General features: G+C 41.9%; 1 protein-coding gene across 1 annotated transcript in view; it reads left to right on the top strand.

The window, feature by feature from the left end:
* Positions 1–22,528, top strand: part of LOC109628627 (LHFPL tetraspan subfamily member 7 protein) — a 100,890-nt gene that overhangs the window by 8,978 nt on the left and 69,384 nt on the right. The window contains exon 2 of the mRNA XM_020085832.2: positions 19,869–20,007. Coding sequence (XP_019941391.1) covers positions 19,869–20,007 — 139 coding nt within the window. The remainder of the gene's footprint in view (positions 1–19,868; positions 20,008–22,528) is intronic.

Here is a 22,528-nt window from a genome sequence, read left to right as displayed (position 1 = left end):
CATTTCAAGTTAATGTGAATACAATAGCTGAATTGACAACTCGCCGATGTCAGACACACATCAGTCCACGAACCAATCAATGTCCAGTGAAGGTAGACCAGTCCCATGTAGGTGATGACGACAGGACGTACGTTTGTGTGATATAAAAACTTCTGCCCGCTTCATAAATTACAACGTGAAACTAAAACTAACTGGAACAAATGTAACCGTGTAACAGAGACATGTACCTCGGTTTAGACTTTCAGGTGAGAAAACGCCCTCAGGCAGTACGTACTACAGATGATTCGTCTGCTGTGAATATGTCGGCTCTGGTAAAGCCTTGACATCAGGCAGCATTCATCATTTTTTCTGCGACAGCCATGTTGAAGGCAGAAGTGCTGCGGGTCGACACCTAAACAGTGAAATTGATTGGAAGGCTGCTGAGCTGCGACACACGTGTCATGAGAGACAAACAACTGTATCGATTGTCTTTCTGCCAGAACAGAAAATACACACAGTTTGAAGAAGAAATATTGAAGAACATCAGGATTATTTCTCTGCAGAAAATAGCCAGTTAGTCATTGAGGGCTCTTTGCACTTTCATAGAACAAGTTGAGATTGTCTTATGTACATATTTCTGTGATTATAGGTCAGAATGTTCCTGCAGTTAAACACTGTTTTATGTTTATTTGATGGTAAACACAGGGGACTCTCCTCTATGTGGTTCTATTTTCATTAATAAGGCAGTTCTTTCATTCACATCCAGTAAAACTCAATGACAGAGTATACTTTAGTTTGTTGATTTCCTTTGCTGTAGTATTAAAACTCTCTTAATAGTTATTAAATTTTGTTAACTACTTTAAAAAAGGCACTCGGCTTCAAGGATGCGCTGACATCTGGGACTTCTGAGTTTGCTGCTGATCCAAAGCCTTTAAATCCCCGAAACAACCAAACTCACATGATCCATCCTTACATGTCTTTTGTTCTGTTTGTGCCTCAGCCTTAAGAGACAACCAGACTAAACCTGCCTGGTGTTGCCAGATTTGAGTTCTGATCCCAACCTGTGACAGAAGCCATATTTTAGATAGTTCTTTAAAAACAAAGAGCTGTGTGCCTGCTCTGGAAAGGCTTTGACAGGAATAAAAAAAGATCAGACAAGAGCTACAGATCAACACAGAACACAGGAGTACTCACACTGCAGGGGACTCCCAGCATGGAACACTATAGGATCCTGAAACAATACATTACCTGCTTTACTTTAGCAGATTAACTTATCTTGTACCACAATCAATCAGATGCCATCACTTGTGTGGATGCTACAATGTTTGACAGCATGTTTACATGAGGTCAGCTGCTGCCAAACAACACACTCCATGTGCCATTTAGTTTTCTGTTATATGTCAGAAAACCAATGGGTTTTTATGTATTGTTCTTGCAGTTGTAGACTTTATTTTGGATATGTCGCGTTAAGTTACCTTTTGGATGTTCCTCGTATTTTATCTCTCTCATTAGCTGTGTCTCAAGTTGGGGGCTGCATCCTCCGTCGGTTTCATTCGTAGACCGATCGCGTCACAGCCGTGCGGCTAGACTGTCCCAATTCCAAGGCTCCTCCAAATGTGGCTGACAAATGTGTGCTTCCACAAGGCCAAAACTTCAGGAGAATTTATTATTAAATGTAGGTACTCAACCAAACAGCGTGTTGGAAGGACACACTTGTCAGCTGCATTTGGAGTAGTATTTGAATTGGGGCAGTTTAGTCGTTCTGCTGTAACACAATTGGTCGATGAATGCAGCCAATGAAGGATGCTGCCCCTAAATTGAGACACAGCTACAGCTATTGTTGGTCACTTCACTTCCTCCTGATGATCTCACCTAATGAGTCACACTTGTGTCTCCTGTACTGATCACATGCCTCGCCCTGATCAGTTCCACATATATCTTTTACTCTAACTTCAAATATACTACTATGAATTCCAGTGTTTCCAAGTTTAGTTTTTGGACCTTGTGGTTTCTTCAGTGTGTTATGAACCCTCCTGATTTTAAACTTATAATGTTTCCACAATGTAATCCCACTCCTCAGGAAAGTGTATAATAAGACACTTCAAGTCTTAATTCTATCTATTATTGAATGTTAGCTCACCAGGCTAATATTATGTATTTCCATGATGTCCATGATGTTTTGTGTATCTACTTGCATGATGCGTGTTTTAGCCATTTAGGCCTTCATCAGTAACGCAAAGCTCCCTCAAGTTTTTTTTTTTTAACCTAATGGTCATATGATGTCAGTCACATGACATAATCACATGCAAACAAATCAATACATGCAAAACATCTTAGAGCATCTGAATATCAATATACTTACATAGTAATACACAGAAAGTGCCTAAATAAAAAGAAATTGGGTTCCACATTAAAACCTGGGTGTTGTTTTGCTTTTAATGTTTATATCCAGACACATCCCTTTGTTTTTTGAGCCTGTCTCCTTTTATTGAGGCTTCTGCATAGCCTGATAACTTTAGCGTACTGCAATTACCATGGTGAGCCTCTCTGTAATGAAGTTCCGTGGGGTGTTAGAAGGTGTTTTACAATTTATGATTGACTTTATTTCTTACCTGCAGCCTGATGTGTCAGCAAAAAAGATGGTATTAAATTTGATATTTCTTATTACATTTTCATGCTTTTGAGAAGAATAAAAGCAATGACTGCCTGGAATGTAGGAAATTGATTAAAAAAGGATTTCAGGGAATGATTGACAGTAATGTTGCCAGCACCTGATTTCTAGTTCATTTAGCTCAGTTGGCTTTGATGAGTGAACATCAATGCTTTTGCAGTTGGTAGAGTAAAGTTTTCATCAATGTCACTGCACAGACGGAAGACACAATTCACCATCACATACAGTATAACAGCGAATACTTTGGGTTGCAAATGGGAAACAAATCTATGGTGGCCTTGAAATGCAAATAACAACACACAACAACAAATCACAGCACACAACAACAAATCAGAAAACAAAACAGCAAATACCAAATCAGTGGAATAACAGAAAACACAACAAATCACAAAACACGACGGCAAATAAGAAAACACAACAAATCACACTGTGTTTCATGATTTGTTGTGTTTTATGATTCGCAATTGTGATTGGCACTTCAAGGCCACCACACAAATCACCAGCATGGTCTTACAATCAAGTTCTGATGTTAATGATGATGAACAGAGGCACAGTTTTAGAAATTATTACAATCACTGTAGTCTACACACACAGAGATCGGGACATGATGGGAGTCATCATGCCGCTTCAAGGACACTGATGTGAAGGTTGAGACTGACCTCGTGATGATGTCTGAGCTGCTGCACCAGCTGAGCTACAGCCCCTCAATCTTTCAAAGGTTTTTTTTCCCCCATGTGAAGTAAACAATATAAATCCTAGCTTATACATATTATTTTTAGTTACCACTTCTCTGTCTTTAGCTATATGTGGAGTCTCCAACCTCAAGACATTCGAAATTCTGTGAGCGCAGATTTTGTCAGAAACTCCTGGATGTAGGATGTGCATGTGCAGACGGGTGGAGCAGGGCAAGAGGTCAGAGCAGAATACGAGTGGGGAATTGAAAGTGCAGAGGAGCAGCTGTCCAGATGATGGATAGAACAGGTGCCTCAGAGAGAGATGAGGAAAAGGAGGAGGAGGAGGAAAGAGGGGGACATGTTGATCTGCATTTTATATCCATTGAGGTGAAATAGAGAGGAAATCAGTCTGGCTGAGTAGCAGAAGGATTTATGATCTCATCAGGTTTGATGGATGGATGTTACTTGCAGTGTATGATCATTTTCTGCCGCTTTTCGCGATATTTGATATTCTCAAAGCAGTGGGCTCACTGCAACACACTCGCTCCTCCGAAAGCCACTGATGGTCAGAAATGTGATTTACTCCAGCGGGAGGCACGGGGATGTTTATTCAAATATTGGCCGGATTCCCAGCAGTGGAACGCAATCAACGCATCGACACACGCGCGTTTATCTCCCGTGTGAATTATGCTCTTTGCTTTGGCGATATTTAAGAGCCTCTGATCAGCAGTTCCCAGGTAGACACGGCGAGTCTTCTGACTGATCGGAGAGGTCGAGAGATGGGGCAGCATAATAGAGTGGCGGTTTCTCCAGCGCGGGGGGGGGGTGGGGGCGACGTGCTGAGTCAGCGGTCTTCTGGAGGCCGCCACCAATTTGTTAAGCGGCCTGTCACTTCCACTGCCTACCCTGTGGATCCTGCGGGTAGTTTATGTATTGATTTAATAGCGAGCCTCTCTCCATTTTTTAACATAAATGATGGCTCACTTGGCTCGATGCACACGGGCTTGATGTAGCTGTGTGAGTCAGTAGCGGAAGCTTCAGGGGTCGCAGGTAGAAGGGTTAACAGGACCCCCCCCCACTTAAATACGGTAAATTTGCCTCCACATCTTAACGCTGTCATTCTGAAGAAGAACAGTCTCTTAAGAGGAGAAGATGCTAGTTTGATGGAATCGGCAATGTTTTTCGGCTTTGTCTCGATATAGTTTTTCTCCTCCGCTTTTTCTGTGCTTCTCGCAAAATCCTGCAACATCAAAACCTAAAGCTCCTGGGATGGAGCCAGCCTTCCAAACATAACTCCTCTGTTGAGTCCCAGAGCGAGCTGTGCAGCTTCAGAGGAGAAAATCCACAAGTCCCATGTGTGTAGACTTATTCAGAGGAGGGAGATGTCACTGAATTTCAGCTTCGGAAAACTTTGCATTTGAAAGCTCCGAGACGGTTCAGACATGTCAGACGTTTAAAAAAATTAGCCGCTGGTTGCGACTTGAGCTGTCAGTGTTCTTATTTAGTTTTGGGGTCAGAAGGAATTTGCAGAAGGAATCTAATCAGATCTTTTTTGGGGAGTTTACGGTCTCACGAGCAGAGACGAGGACTTCCTTCCTCTGGGAAATAATGCAGATAGAAGCAGCCTTTATGTGGGAAACTATCGCAATTCAATTTAGACACATAATGCGTTCCTGTATAAACAGTAACGTATTTTAACTTAGCATTAGAATTTACAGTTTATCATTAGGTCTATGGTGCAGAGTGAAGTTAGAAAACGTTGTGTTTATCCTACCTGGTTTATCTGCAGTGAAGATTTTATAGTCAATGTTTTTCATATAATAAACTGAATTTGACTCATTACTGTTCGTGTGTGGCGGTTTGTATGTAAGTTTGAATGATTAACTGAGTTGCTGTGATTTTTTCATACGATACATGTCGGCTATTTCAGAGGTCTGTTCAGAAACTGACCCAAGTTCACCACTTTTCAAAATAAAAGCTCAGTAATTCTGCTCACTATAATACAGCATTACAGCAACAAAAAACCCAACTCTTTTTGCTTTTACTATGACAACAATGACCATTTACAATAGACATGCCAAGTGTGGAGCCAATTAGAAGGTTAGCGAGATGCCACATATAGACTGACAGATATTTACAATCACATCAGTTCCAGGTCGTGATCATCATCCCACCTTCTCTCTGTGTTGTTAGTTGTACAAATGGACAATGGCAGGTATTATTAAAACCAAATACTATTGGTTTACTAATATATGCACTCTTTTTCTCCCACTAAAAACACAAGAGGGGGCTGGAAAATATTCCCCAATAAAAAGTTAATTTCCTCCTCTGCGACACAGAGGAGTTTGTTGCTGCTGTGCTAATGTGCAGCTCCACAGGGAGGGTGGAATGAGAAGAAAAGATGAATATTGAAGCACCCAGTAGGACATATGGGTAAAAGCAGAAATGTAGCAAAGTCATTTGGATGCAAGTCGGTGTAAATTATCTGATCTAAGCCGAGTTCAATCCATTTTGTGCTTATAAATGTAAAATCTCCAGGGCCAAAACAACAAGAATTTAAAATTTTGTTTTTATTCCCAATAGTGGGTCAGTTAGTGATGCCTTTAATGAAAACTGTGGCTTGTAGCTGTAGTTTGCTAAACACAAAATATTCCTGTGAATTGGACTTGTTTGTTCCAAGTTGACAAAGTTTAGCAATTAATTCTTATTAAAGATGGCATACAGTGATTTACAAAAGTGAGCTCAATAAGTGACCTGCTGTGTAACGATCAGCTGTCATCGTGTAAGATGAAGCCGCTCTGCAGCATGCTGTTGTCCACTTACATCATTCTTGCCCCAATCCTCAGTAGGCCAGGCTCTTGGCACCTTAACATGCAACAGCTGCTCTTTCTGCCATGAGGATGATACTTAATCAGACTGATGCAACTATTTTCCAGAGCTGGTAACAGACACCCTTAATTTATTATTCCTGTGGAGATCCACTTTACTCTTGACTGTGAGAAAAAGAATATTCTTGATGACAGCAAGAACGCCTATAGTGCTGAGGTAAAACCGTAGAGATGTGGTTTCTTGTTTGACACGCAAACCAAAGATATCAATTTTGTCATTTGAAACTTTTCTGATCTGTAGGTAAATGTCGATTTTTGGGGTCAGGGAGTTTGATGTAAACTGAGTGAAACATGGACCAGTCTGACCTGCCGACGAAAGTGAAGCAGAGTGGTGGAGGCAGATATAGTAGCATTTCCAGTTGCTACAGTACAGATTGCATGAATTATGAAATGTGCACTTGGGACCAGCGGTAGTGCAGATCATGCATAAATGCAAGAGCAAGCTGGGCTGTGTGAGTTTTTGAGGGTGTGAGTGTATGGGAGGTTTGCTGAAGGATGCTCTCAGGCTCTCTTCAACTTCTCTGTTACAGGTGCAGGAGGCAGGGAAACGTTCATGGACATGATTAGTATGAAGATTCTCTATGTTAGAATACATACATATACAAACTGATTTTTTTTTAATTGGGATGGTGTGAAGTTGAAAACAAGAAAGACCCATAAATATTACATCTAAGTTCTTAAAAGAAAAATCTAAATTACCTCTTTTCTGCAGACTCACAAGTCTTCTGGGGCTCGTCATCCAGTTCAAACTGGAACACTGACAGTAGCTCCCTCTGCAGATGATTATCTCCTCCACAGATCGCTGATAAAATCACTTTCATATACTCTTTTAAGAATAATTCATTTTCTTGCTCCTCAACTCATCTCCTGCCTTTTAAACCCATGTATTTGATAATACATGTGATGGATTGTTTCCTTTGTGTCCTGATGAACAGATAACAGCATTTTGTCCAAATTGTGTTTTCAAGGTGGAGTAGATGAATGTGAAAATGAGTTCAGATGGGCATTTATTGAAATGTTAGTGTGGTCATGATCCAGTTAACTGTGAAAGTAAAAGCCTGGAGAGGACTTTGGCAGGCAAGTAGGTTTTCCACAAAAATAGAAACCTTGCACATTGAATCCGATGTGTTTTATTAGTCACTTTGTTCTGAACATTTACATAATGAGATTGTCCCACCCTTATTGTTGTTGTCTAGCAACAGAGCTGAAGTTGGACAAGATGAGAAAGATGTAATGCCCCTTTGTTTTTTTCAACATGTGAACCGTTAGCTGTTTGCTTGAGTTGAAGCGTGATACTCAAGCATCAGAAGTCTAGTCGCATGCTGGCACCACTTCCTCTTTCAAAAGCGGTTTGTCACTGGAACGCAATGAATCCTGGGATAGGTTGGGCGGGGAAAGATCCACCCATTGGAGCCTTTGTTTCTCAAGGATGGAAGAACTTATTTGACAGAACATTTTTCTAGTTGAGCCACATTGATGTAATCAGTCTCCAAATGCAGCCTCGGAAGGACGTGGCCCCTGAATGGAGACTGCAGTTAATGTGATGCAATAAAAACCTTCATGCTTAAACCCTGCTTAACAAGTGAGATAAAGGAGTGCACTTCAGCATGGATCAACAGTGACTACACTGATAAAACATCTACAGATGGAGCCTTACTGTATGTGGGCTGTGGTGTTATGCCAACGTGAGATGGTACAGTATTTCTTCACTTTGAAAAGGCGTGCTCCTCCCTCCCTCGCTTTTCTGCCACATCTTCCTCTCTACATTTCTCTCACACTCCCCCGTCCTCTCATCTTCCTCGCTCCCCTCATCTCTCCCTCCTGCAGTGCTGTGTTTTTTGATGTAAAATGATCATCTGCAATATCTGGATTGGGCCTCTTTGTGCACCACTTGTTTGTTGGGATGCCAAACATACGTTTATCCTAATGAGCAAATGTGATGATTAACTGTTATCATCCAAATTTATTCTTCACTTCGTTCCAAAATTTAAGCCCTTTTCATCCATTTCTTATTTGCATCTGCTTTCAAAGCCGAGAGACAAAACAGGACAAATTCCAAAGCTGGTGTCTTTTTGTAAGGACTCCAGGGGGACGAGTGGAAGAGGGGAGGAGGAGGAGGACACAAAAGTATCAGTTGCGCCATAATTCAATTACAGCATCTATTGAGAGAGAAGAGAAAGGAGAAACTTTGCCTGGGGTCCTCTTTTTGACAATACCCATCAGCCCCCACCATCACCATCAGCCTATTATCAGAGCAGAATAAAATAAAAAGCAGCTCTGGCCCGGCTGTGAGGATGTCATCATTAAACCAGGCTGTGAGGGATCCCATACATTTCAAACCAGCTATTTGATCCTCCTGTCTGATCTGATCCGCTTTTGTGATCTATTATGAAGGAGCGCGAGGGATGGACGAAAGAGGAGCGGCGTTCTGGGTAGATGCAGAACCTATACACCCCCTCATTCCTTCCCTTCCCCTCTCCTCTCCAGGACATCAATGAGCATTTAATTGAGAGTAGAGAGAGAGAGAGGAGGAGGAAGAAAAGCAGGAGAAAGGGCTTTTGCGTTGCTGCTTTGTGCCCCACGTATGTGAGGTCTATTGGAGGCACCTGTCAGCAGCAGGAATTATAATGATCGGGAGAAGGAGATGTTATCTACAGTGGCTTTGCTGAGGCTTGACTCTGGACAGGGAGGTGCAGCTATATTGTATGGGAGCTGTGTGTAAGCCTGCTGCACTGTGAGTGTGTGTGTGTATGTGTGTGTGGCAGGTGTTGCTCGGCAATGCCAGATGGACACTTGATCACTTCTCATACAATTCATGATTGACCCATAAAGAGAATCTATTGTATAAGGCCTCATCATCCTCCTCATCCCTGTTATCAGCGACTCAACAAGGGAATTTACCTCACATGAAGTTTCTTTAGTGTTGAATCATCAGCGGGTCTTTTGATATGAATCAATGGCGCTGCAGTGCAGTGCATGTAAGGCAGGCGTTTTCCTCAGCACAATGTGCTTAAAATAGCAGCTTTTCTCTCAATCCTGTAGCCTCTTCTTCCATATGAGTCACTGTCTGTGCCGTTCTACCTGAGGGTTTCATAAAGATGATTCTCCTTTGGGATGAAAACAGGAGCTGGAGTGAAACAAGAGCTGTGGCGTATGTCTGGGACCAGAGCCTCACTTAAGATAGTTTTTTGGGGGTCAGGCAGTTATTTTCACACAATGTCGGTTCATTAATCCAAATAAATCTTTTTCTTTTGAACATGATGGAGCGTAATGGCTTCGACAGAAACCTCCTGTAATTTCTCTCTGGAGTAATCTGTGGTCTTCTCTTTCATTAGTGTGGAAACCTTTAGTCGCAAATTTTACCTTTCAACGTCCCTGATTAGCAGCCTATCACATATAATGTTTCTGCATTTCTGTGATTGTATCGGTTTCACGTTTGGTTTTGTTAAAAGCTGAGAAAATATTAAATCAACTGAAGGAGTCCCATAAGGATTAATGTATGTTGAATGTTGATAATCACAAATGAAGACAGTTAAAGTTTGAACAACCTGAGAGTAGACTGCAGAACAATGGAGAAAAGATAAGGAGCAAAACTTATATTAGACCCAGTCAGACTCCCTTCCATCCATCCATCCATCCATCCATCCATCCATCCATCCATCCATCCATCCATCCCATGAAGCCAAACCCTGCTGACAATTGGTGAGAGGCGGGGTAAACCTTTGACAGATCGACACAGGGCTAACAACAAAAACATTTAAACTCACATTTAAATCTACGGTCAATTTAGAGTCTCCAGTTAACCCAACCCATGTGCATGTCTCTGGACTGTGAAGGAAAACCCACAGACACAGGGAGAACATGCAAACTCCACACAGATAGACTCGGCCCAAACCAGGATTCAAGACATTGCATTGGTTGCAGTCAGAGTGAAGTTTGTGAGTAGCAAGCTCTTGACGACAGCTTCAGCTCATTGGGCAACAAAGTTTGTCACTATTGAAGACCCTGCAGTCCCCAGGCTGTGGTTATGGACCAGGCCACTGCTACATTGCAGCACTTATCATGGACAGATTTCAGCTAATTTAAAAATGTGGTTGTTTTTGGTTTCATTAATAACTCTGACAGATGCTCTATTCCACTCATTGGTGCTTCAAACTGTGCTTTCCATCTCTGGTGTCACTGTATTGTTTGGATTTGTTGGTGAGCAGATTGGATTCATATTAACTCTGCCATCATATATATGCTTTTTCATAATTGCTGAGTTTTTTTGTTTCGGTTGGACTTCCTCTCCCCTGTCTCAGCGCTAAAAAGCTTTATGAATGACTCTTAAAGCAGTAACACACAAAATGTTTGGTTGGTAAGTTCAGTCCACTTGAAAGGAGCGGGAGAAAGAAAAAGAAACAGGTTGTGGAGCCTCAGATGACTCTGAGGAAACTTCCTGCCCTGAACTGTGATCCAAATCAAACATCAGCGCACAGCACGGACACTGCATGCCTTTCTGTGTTTCCGTGTCTCTGATATGTGGGGATGTTTCCTGTATGGGCTCATTTAAAAAAAAAACATTTTAAACCTTTATTCAACCAGAGTTGAAACACAACATATCAAAACAGACAAGAACAAGGAAAATAGATGTAAGTAACAGATACATTTCAATCAGAAGAAACAGATGACAATGCATAAATTAGAATGAAATGTAATATATTGAGAACAGGAGGAATAGACTTTGGCTCTTAGCCCCCAGCAGGAAGTAGAACACCACAGAAGCTGTCATATGAACCACAGAGTCTAGACACTGGTGGTGGTGATGAAGATGGGACGTCTGATGAAGGCTTCTGATTGGACGGTTAGAAGGGAGATGATCTGGTATCCAGAGTTGAGGTGATGCAGGGGTAGAGGTGGATCACTCAGTGATCACGGTACTGAACTGACAGCTGAATGACCTGACCTGGACTCACCACACAGACTCCATCACAAAGACCGCCAGACAGCAGCTCTTCTTCCTCCGCAAGGCTGCGGAGGCTCAACATGGATCCCAGGATTCTGTGCAGCTTTTACAGGTGCACCATTGAGAGTATCCTGATTGGCTGCATCACCGCCTGGTATGGCAGCTACACCGCCCTGAACCGCAAGGCTCAGCAGAGGGTGGTGAAGTCTGCTGAGCACATTACCAGGACGGAGCTGCCATCCATGGAGTACCTCTACACTCAGCGGTGTAGGAAGAAGAACAACCGGATCATTAAAGACCCCATTCACCCAAACCATATACTGTTCTGCCTGCTGCCATCTGGAGAGGCTAGAGGGGAGCTTGGGACTCAAGCATTTCATTGCCAGCAGCTGCTAAATGTAATTGTTGTGCATATGACAATAAACCCTTGAATCTTGAATCTTGAAAGACAAGAGGGAGAGAGAACATTTTAAAGTTTGACAGCTTACAGGCTCAAGCTGAGAGTGTCAGTTTGTGATTGGAGGAAAAGAGAGAATGAGCTGGTAGAGCCTATAGAGATACCGTGAACTGTGCATGAGACTTAAAGGTACAGTGTGTAGAATTTTGTGATATCTAGTGTTGAAATTGCATGTTGCAGCTGAACACCCCTCACCACACCCTCTCCTTCCAAACATAAAAGAGAACCTGTGGTTAACTTCAGTTGTTATAAAAACTCAAAAGGTGTTTAGTTTGTCCAGTCTGGACTAATGTAAAAAACATGGCAGCCTCCGTTCCAGTTCCCCTTGATGTAAATATAAAGTATTTAAATATAAAAGGCCTTTTATGGGGTAAAGAAAACTATAATTGATACAATTTAGATGAAACAAACTCGTGCAAATATCATGAGGATTATTCTACACTAAATTTCTGCCAATAGTTTCCTTCCCTCCTTCCTTTCCTTTCCTCCCACACTGGACCTTGAAGCAAGAAAAGTCTTCCTGTCTGAACTTTTTCTCCGCTCCATTAGAACAAAATCACTTTTACGTCTAGTATTTACGCTCTTCAGTTCCACAGTCTTTTCTATCAGAGCAGTGAATTTTCCTCTTGGAACAGTTGGAGCAAAACTCATAACAGCAGTTTGTGGGTGATAGGATAAATGACATTCCCCCCAAGGTCATTGAGCCGTGCCAAAAGCGATGCTCTTGCCTGTATGAGAAATTCTCACTGTGTTTTCATTTAACATGACACCAAAGACTTAACACCACATTAAAGCATTACAGTGCAGTAGGGAGCGTCCTGTGTGGCTCCCTGCAAGAAAACACTGGGCCTCTAATGACACAGAGGGGCTTTCTACTGTTACTGTGAGACTTGGCTCATAGTGGGCAGACTGAGAGAAAGTGACTGATACATTAATGTATATCACAATCCTTTTACCAAACAGAATGGAGGGTGTGTGTTAGATATTATATGAAGATAACAGTATTTAAAGATATTCCAGGTTGTTTGTGTGGCATTTCTCAGAGCAAGAATCAGGAGTAAATTACCACAAGGTTTAAGTATGTTATTGTGAGAATAAAGCAGAAAGTTGTCTTGTTTACACACTGGTTCAAAAATCTGCTGAAATGCAAAAAGCAGTGCCTTTGAGCACAGCGTTTAAATTATTGAAGGATTCCATTTTTAAATTATTAATTTTAATGCCATTAAATTCTTCACATCTGCCTCTACATAACGGCATTAAAGCTGGCACTTGACCTTATGTAAACTACTGTACCTCACCGTCGCATCATTTCTGAAAGTCACATTTGGAGTTTCCTTGTAGGACTCAAAGTTTTTAAGCTGAATAAATATATGTTGCTGTCGTACTAGAAATATAGAAGCTGTATGAACTGAGATGAAGCCAGTAAACATCAAACTTCTGTTTGCAAGTCTTGGGCTGAGTGCTTTTGAAGGGCTGCTGGGGTTTGATGTACTTTGCACATGTGATGATGCCGCCTCACACGATGAAACCTGAAATGTATCTTTGTGAGACATCACAGTGATGAATGTGAAAAAACTCCCCATGAAACTGATGTGATAAAGATGAGATTGTGTATGAATAGAAAAAGTTTCATTCAATATGTCAGAAGAGATGTGCTACTGCTTGTTGGCCTTTGTTTACTTTGTTAAATCCAATAGTGGTCAGTACCTCCCCTGTTGTTTTTTCAAATCCATCAAAGGTCAAGGTCACAGCATCTGATCAAAGGTTTAACCCAAGTCTGATGTATTGGAAATACATTGAAAGCACATACAAATACAACTGTTATTGTCATGAGACGATCTGAACTCCACCTGGCTCACTACTATTAAATGCTAGGCCTATTCTCCTCCCTATCTCCTTCACATTCACCTGGTAACATTTAATCCAGTCCCTGCAGTGCTCGTGGGTCGTATGCTTCACTTGTGTATGTGCAGGCAGGCTATCTGATGAGGGAGGTTATGGATGGCTCAAGCTTTTCAGCCAAACTTCCTGGCATATTTACGACAACACGGTCTGTAGGGCGTCCCCTTTAACCACGCCAGGCTGTGAGCTCAACCGGCTCAGGCACTGTCATATGGTTTCAGTTTAGAAGTGATCGGGAAGTGTCCCAGTGCAGTGTGCACATAGCAAAGTAGTGTTGTGGAAAAGACTCTGTGCTCTGGGTTGCTGTCTCCTTCTGGCCACCCCCAGTTGCTAATGCACTCCTCCTCTCTCAGGTGTTTGAGTTGTCCACTAAAATAGGAGTTAACCCCACACCCCCTTGTGTGGTGACAATCCTGCCCCTATACCACCTTGCTCTACACCTAACATAAAAATATAAATAAAAAAAGATTGATCATAACATCATGGCCTTTAACTCAATTACATATTGTATTAATAAACATTTACACATGTTTAATTGATGTAATAAAATTAAACTTGAAACATGAAATAATGCAGCATTGACAGTAACAACAACACACGCCCATAGAATAAATATATGATGCTAATCAGGTTTTACACTCTCATTTTACAATGGCATTATTAAAGTATAATTATGATGCTGCCCTCACATGAAGAAAATTTCATAATTGTGCCAATTAATATGTGCTTCTAAGTTGAAACCTTTAATAAGTTAAAACACATTGAATATTTAAGACTGCAAAGGTTTCATTTCTAGTTCTCTTGAGTCATAATCAGCCCATAATCGATTTAAGCAATACTTTATTTATGACCAAACAACTGCAAACCCGAGCTGCACTTTCAGTTTAGTGCTAATTACCCAATGTTAGCATGCTAAGAAACATTCAGACCTGTGTTCAAACCTCAGAAAGAGCTGCGTTAGCGGGGGTGTGTTGCTGCGAGCACCAATTATCTAGGAAGTCCACTAAACAACAGATGATTTTATTTTATAAGGTTTGTGTCTGTATGACAATATTAAGTGACTCGTCTGTTCGACCCTGTGTGTGTGTGTTGGAGAGGGAACAATGTGCGCTCCCATGTCTTCTCAGGTGCTCCTGAATGTCACATCCTATCTGCAGCCTGTCCCCGCGGCACAAATGGACACTCCATCCACTTGTCAGGCGATTAATCTCCGCCCCCCCCCCACTCCCTCATCTCCTCTTCATCTCGTATTAACTGTGGACACACAGCTTCGTCAGCCGTTCACGGGGGCCATCGCACACACACAGACACACACACACACACACACACACACATCCTTAGATACTCCCTCTCCCAGTTTCCTCCCAGTGAAGATCAATGAAGAGGATGTATCTTATGCAGCACATTAGTATAAAGGTGGGAGGGGGGGGTTCCTTTTAATATTAGTGTCTTCGGGAGTCCTCTGAAAGATGTCAAAGTCATGAGACGGAGCAGACGGAGGAATGGAAACAGTTTAGAGAAAGAGCAGAAGACAGATTAAATCTCCGCTGATAATGTGTGTATGTGTGTGTGTGAGAGACTTCTCTGGTGGTTCGGAGATGTTGCAGGAAGCCACATTACAGTGCTAATGGGCTCCTAAAGGCTGAACATGTTGAGGCTGATGCTTAAGTGTGACCACCAGGCTCTCAAGCCGCTGAATGCTGGTCAGTGATGGGGGGGCCGAGGACAGCAGGCGGCGGACGAGCCGGCAGTTGCGTGCAGCTGGCAGATCAGTCCAGGCACAGAAAGAGTCCATCCAGCAATAAGGCAAACACGTCACGTCTGCTCATTGGTGGAGCTGCGAGCTTCACCCCTTGTCCTCCATAAAAGCGAGGCATTGGGTTGTAAAGTGGTGGGGTTATTTCTGTCAAGGGCTGGTGCTGAGCATTAACCGCCTCTCTCTTCCTGGCACAGCCGAAGAGAGAAAACTTCATTTTTCACTGCGCCGCGCTGAAACATTTAGCCATTCTGTCTCGGCTTAGAAAAGCAAAGTGCGTTTAATGAGACATGCCTCGCCGTCTCCGTCTTGTAACTCCCAATTGAGGAGACAATGAAATTTCATTGGCCCGTACAGTGTAATCCCTTACTTCCTTAATGTAATTGGAAATCAAAAAGAGTCCCCCTCTGACTGTCTTATTATTATCCAGAGCCGGCTTTTTTTGTGTCGGTGTCCATCAGGCTCAGGTTTCGGGACCATATATTGTGGGAAACCAATAAAGTGTCTTTATGAGAGAGCCAGGTAGTCTTATATGTGTATCAGCGCCTGAGGCCTTCAGTTTTATCAGCAGGGTAACACTTGTATGGTTATATTAAAGGCTGCTCCAGGCCACTTTATTATGGGATTAAATGGCGGTTGTGGGTCAAGTCCACAAGTTATTAATTATGGTTGTGTTGTAAAAGTTGCGTCTTTGTGCCTCAGTACACCTTAGGTCACAATATCCTGAGTGGATTATTCTCAAATCGAGTTTTCAAATCGCAGTGGGGAGAAAGACAAAGATTACAACAAATCCACCGTCTCATTCTGTCGTCCGCCAAAGAAACTTATTTTTCTCCCCTCCACTATTTTCAATTGTTTCAACCCATGCACTTTTCCCCTCCGTCTCCAGCGGCTGCAGTGGCTCCACCAGTTGTTCACTCTTAATTACGATCTATTTAGGAAGACTCACTAAAAGCACCACTGCTGTTAGCAGCTCATTTTCGACTAAGCAGTAGAACTTGTAAAACCTGACGATGATTGAGTTTGTTTCATCTGAACACACACGCGTCGCTGTGAGCTGATTAATTGTGACACCATTAACCACAATGTTTTGTTTTGTGTAAAAGAAGCTGTGTAAAGCTCCGATAGCCTTTATTAGTCTCCCAGGCTGTTTTTAAATGGCACACGGAAAATGTGGTGTAAATCTATTACTGCTTGCAGATAATTAATCGACCGAGGAATGGACAGAATACACACATTGGCTACATTTAGATTTTTAACCAAGTACAGCAAAGTTCAAATATATATATATATATGCTAATCATCTTAAATTAACTCAACTGACTACATTGCAATTATTATGTGTCTTTCATTGTTTGGTGGAAGCGCACCTTATAGAATTGAACATAACTGTGCCCCTCTCCACCTCCACTCCCCCTATATGAGACATGATGTACCTTTAATGTGTCACAGTGAATTGAGAACAGCAGGGTGGGAGGTAGGCTGCACACTGAGAGCCCACGAGGCACGCCAAGATCAAGCAGCGCACGGAAAGGAGACATTCCTCTGCATACATGAATATCATTCCCGTGGAAAGGAAGGAAGAACAAAGACCACAGGAGCTAATGGCTTTTCTGTATCTTCAAGTACACGGCTTCTCTGACCGCTTTTCTTGTTTAACAAGAAAAGCAAGTATTGTTATTGTTAGTATCGAAAAGTATAATTTGAAATAAGCTAGAAAAAATAATCACACACTTTCTAAGCTTATTAGTGGCACAATTCTGGTACTACTTATACACTGCAGAGGGTGTCGCAATCTCTGCTAATCGACCGTCCTTTCCTCGCCACTTGGGAGGAAAATGAAAATACCGGGCAAAGACACAAAAAGTTAGAACACTCATCAAAGGAGCGATACAAAAGAACCATTATATCTCTATCTACTTTGAATTGTCTCAGTTTATGCATGGAATATAGTCACTCTCCATCATAATATGAGCTCTGATCGTAAATTAGGTAAATATGGTGCAGTCACTTTCCTAATGAGTTGTGGAATCATCTCCAGATCTTTTATCTGCATATTTTATCAGGAAATAACAAGGGAACATGACTCCTTAGGCCATGAAACTGATTACATTGATGGAACTTTTTTAAATCGTCTGTAAAGGCAAAATTATGATTGTGTTGCTGCCCCAAATATTTTGTCACCGAACAGAACAAAGTGTTCATCAAATTGATTTCATTTAGGCATAACCCCTATTAATTATTTTAAACACTAAATCTTTTCGAGCTTAAAAAGTATTTTGACTGCAGAGAACTCCCACTTGCCTGTTTCTCTGTCTGCTGTTTCCTGGCTGTTAATGAAGCTTACATTGGTTCCAATTCTAGCAGCCATTTGCCATTGGGCTGCTCTGGCTCTCAGGAGGCGGAGAGGGTCGTCCACTAACCTGAAGGTTGGTGGTTCGATCTGCTGCTCCTCCAATCTGCCCCAAACATTTAATGAACGGTGTGATAGAAAAAGCCCTGCGTATTGAAGAGCTGCATGAATGGGTGAATGTGACTTGCACTGTAAAGCCCTTAGTGGTCGATAAGACCGGAATAAATACACTCCAAAATAAATACAGTCCATTTACCATTAAGAGGCAAATGTAACAAGTGAGAAATGCTGACTGAATAATAATTTATGATTAGTAAATTTAATCAAATTAAACTCATAATCTTTCTTTCCTGAAAGAGCTGTTCTTATTCTGCACATGTTCTTTCCTCGTTTAACTGTCACACACTAGTCCTCATGGTGCTGATCTGTAACCCAGCAAACCTGGACAAATAAAGGTCAAAAGAATAATCATCGTCATTGCCACCACCATCATAACACTTCAATATTTCCCAGCTCCCCTCTTTGCCAAACACCCAGAACAAGCTAATTAAATCTTCTGTCAGGCATGGAAATCGCTCTGCTTTCATCCCACCTCCATTCATGTCACTCACATCAGGGACATGCAGAATGACACGTGTTTAAGGGCTGTAATTCCCTCGCGCATGTTAGACATTTCTCTCTTATCGCCCCCGCCTGCATGCTAATCACTATTGTGCCACTGTTTTCTGACTGTGTTAGTGTGCTGGGCTCGTCCGCGGACGCATTTTACATTTTGTTGTGCAGAATGTGTTAAGAGAGTCAATGCAGATGAAACAGCACCACTAAGACACACAGGTTGTGGGAAACACACCTACAGCGACACAAACTCTTATGCTGAACATACTTTCAGACTTAGCTGTCCAGGAATGTTCACACCCAGAAGTCTCTGCAAGAGCAGAGCAAGAGGACAGTTTAGTTTTGACTCTCACAGGACACTGTAAATAACTTACTCACGACTGGAGAAGTAAATATGCTACCTGCCTGTACCAATTTACCAGTATGCATTTATAATGGTTGCTTTCACACCTACCTTGTTTGGTCGGGTCCCTTTGACTTTTCAGTATAGTGGGAACCAAAATATCAGGTGTGAAAGGTGCCTCGGACAAAAGTCCAGCCCGATGGACCGAAATTTACTCCGACCAAAGGAGGTTGTCTCGGTCTGGATCAAACTGAACCATGAGTTCAGATTGTTTGCAGTGAGAAAACATTTTTTGGGATGGTTTGGAGTTTCAAACCAACTGCAGGAAGTTGAGACAGCATTAAACAATAGAAGAAGGGCCAAAAAAATCTTCTTATCCCCCACTATTTGGAAAATGTTTGCTACTTCTGTCTGGCTGTAGAGTGAATCTGTCAAGAACTGAACAGATTTAAAAAGTCGTATATCCCTGCTGCCTTCAGCCTTTTAAATGTCTCACTGTCTCACTTCTGCAGGCTGCACAATACCCGTCAGTGATTATAAAGTTATCTTGAATTTACCTGCTGAACTGAAAACACAGTGACATCAGACTTACGCTCGTCTGCAAACCAATCAGTGTCATGTATAGTTAGAAGCAGCCCACGTAGCTACTGGTGACAGGATGTATGTATATCATGCAGCTCATAAATTGTATGCTCACTAAACTAACCAGATGAACCTGGGTGTGGACTTTCATTTGCACAAACGCCCTCATACAATCCGAAGATTTGTGAATGAATCTATCGTTTGTGTGTGTAAAGGTCCTTCCTCTACCTTGGTTGTGCTCCTCTGTGTGTGATTAAGTGAAGATGTAATGAAAAGGGACAGTGTCCTGTTGTTTGGCCATGGACTGCTGTTTTCCAGCTGAGAGAGCCATTAACCTGTTTGAGTGGTTGACTGTGAGATTATACAATCTGACCGATCCAGTTTTCCAAAGATGGCAGTGCACACGGACACAGTTGCTCTTGGCCCTCTGACACGGTGAATTTCATTGTACAGCTGTCATTGTACAGTTTCTCTTGTACAATGACAATCAGGATTCTATTCTATTCTATTCAAAACACAGACTTGGTTTAGGAGAGCCATCAAAGCTTTTTAACAAGAAGATAAATATGTACATTTATCTATGGTGGTGTGACAGTACAAGCACCTGTGGAAGTGTTGTTAGTCAGCGCAGGGTTTGTTCTACTTTCAGTCAATAAATGGAGCTCAAATGAAATAATTTTCTGTGTGTGTGTTTTGTTCTTAGACCAGTGCAGTGCTGTGTTCAGGCGGCTGTGCTCTGCTGGCTGTCAGCTCCCTGTTGGCTATCATCACCATCTTCCTGCCCAGTGGAGGATGTGAGAGGAGGATCTGCACCCTGGCGGGTTACATGCAGATGGCTGCAGGTTGGTACAAATGTGAATACACACAAAGACACAGCAGCTTGCACACAATTCGTTCGAGATACACATGAAGATAGACATAATGATATGAATAATAACATTCATATTAATGTGTAAGACATCCTTTACTATTGTTATGACCACTGTGCAACAAGCACTGATAGGAGCTAACTTTGTCAGCCATCAGTCAAAACAAAAAAGAATAGTACGGTTGCTGCTAAGCAACCAGAGTCTGGTTGGCATTTGTAGGGGTGAACTGGTAGAGGGAAGGCGAAGATTTACAGCCTGCTGTAAAAAGACAATTACGCCTCCTTAACACAGGTCATTGGTTCAGGGCTACATGTGGCTTATCAGACCGCCGCTTTCACTCCAACAGAGAAGCAGTCTCGTAAACAAAGTGCGGGCTTGTCAGCGCTTGGGCTTTAAAAAGCCATAATACAGCACAGCTCGTGTCACCGCTCAGTATCGGCCTTCACGCTCTCGTCCTGTGCATCAGACCATTTCAATGGTAGTTAACGGTACAAATGCGAAGCGTTTCACTGTTGTTACAGCGACATGTTTACATGTGTTGCACACTCACATTTACAGTTTGCTCTTATTGTGCTTTTCCTGAATATTTCCACTGAGATTGATTAGTATTACATAACATTGTACAACTGATTTCATTTAGTGAGCAGTGAGCCTCTTGTAATACAAATAAATCCAAATCTATAATTTGTAGGAATGAAATTCCTGCAAAATGAACAATTCTCACCAGCCTTACTTTTGTGTTCAATCGTAATTAGTAAAGAGTAGCAACAATTAGCATGCTAACACGTACACCAAATTATGTTGGTAAACATGTCATTGATGCTCAAGATGTGTCGTCCACCTTTATAAACAGTCATTGTTGTGTGCATGTTTCCATGCTGATTTTAGAATTTGGCTTTAGACTTGTTTCTCTACATTTCTTGTTACGGTTAAAGCTCTTAAGTCTCAAGCCACTTCATCAACTACCACCAACCCTTAATCATTATTTACCCCCCTCTCTTACATTTATTTAGCGTCAGCAGCAATTACCTAGCCTCCATCCTTGAGAATATTGAGTAGCTAATTTAAATCCCAGCATGTGGCATTTAACTAAGCGTAATTAGAGGCTGAATTCATTGTGCGGGTTAAATCTTTATCGGCATGGCTGAAACTTTCACAGGGCATGGTTAATGTTGTGTTTCAAGTGGTACTTACTGCTTACAGCCAGACTCTCATACGTCTCTGTCTGACTGCGAAATCAGATCCACACTGCTTTGAGAAGATGAGAAGGAGTTTGTGGTAAAGCAGAGTCTCTTTTGCGAGCGTGTGTGTAAAATCCTGTTCAGCGTGTCTTTTGTTGCGACAGACTTTGCTAAATAACAATGTGAAGTGAGGAGCCAGGCCTTTGTTCAATTTCCAGGTCGACTTTGTCTAGATAGACAGCGGTTTCTCAGAGAGCACCCAAAGCCCTGAGGAGGGCTGATCAGAAGAGTGTTTGTTTTCCCAGCATTGTAAGTGTGTGTGTGTGTGTGTGTGTGTGTGTGTGTGTGTGTGTGTGTGTGGAGAGAGTGCTATCAAAGAGAGCTGATAAAGTGAAACAAGCTGATTAAGAACAATACTTCTCTTTGTGGTTTGTGCATATTAGCAGTGCTGTTTTTGAAGATGTGTGTTTTCCAGCAGATTTGGAGAAATGAACTGCTGACAAGACAACTTGTCAACTTTCCCTCTGCAGGTAGAAATGATTCCTGTCTTGATCTTAGTGTTTTTTAGAGTACCTCTGACAGGCGGAGGAGCCGTGTGTGTGTGTGTGTGTGTGTGTGTGTGTTATTCTACTTATTAGAAAAATCATTGAGAATACAAAAAGACAGGGAACAGTATTTTGCTGATCATTAGTCTGTCATAGCTTTGAATTAGATTTTGATGAGAATAATGTGAGTACATGTGCAGGCGAAGGAAAAAGGTTGTGGGGTTCACCTTGAAGTGTTTCTTGCTTCAATTTTAGTTTTTCTCTTTGAAACAGTGAAGTGAGACATGATGTGAGAGTCTGTCAAGTGTAAATAGTGAAAAGTCAGATATGATGTGACGGATGAGTTTCTTTGATGGACAGTGCTCACACTGGGATGTCACAGTTTTATCATGGAGGATGTTTATTTGCATTTGTAAAGTCTTGTAAAGACAGAGTCTTGGCCTGGTTTTCTGCTGTCTACAATGGAAGCCCTAAAATATTGGCTATTACCCCAGAGGCTTGTCAGATCACAGCCGATGTGCTCAGAGATTAAGGGTAATGATAGTTGTCTCATATAGTGGCACTCAAGACAAATTTTACAATTTCAACCTGTTGTTCTTTGATGATGTTTGAAAATAAAACAGGCCGTGGTTCATTACCTTCCTTTGGATCAAACTACAACACTGATTGCTGGTTTCATATCGCCAGACGTGTATGACAAGCACATTCAGAATCCACTGAAAAGCAGTTTTCGCACAGTACAGTTTTTTCACAAAAAAGTAAATCAAT

This window comes from Paralichthys olivaceus, chromosome 15 (genome assembly GCF_024713975.1).
Source record: "Paralichthys olivaceus isolate ysfri-2021 chromosome 15, ASM2471397v2, whole genome shotgun sequence".
Taxonomy (NCBI): Eukaryota; Metazoa; Chordata; class Actinopteri; order Pleuronectiformes; family Paralichthyidae; genus Paralichthys; species Paralichthys olivaceus.
This window is presented reverse-complemented; position numbering and strand designations above follow the sequence as displayed.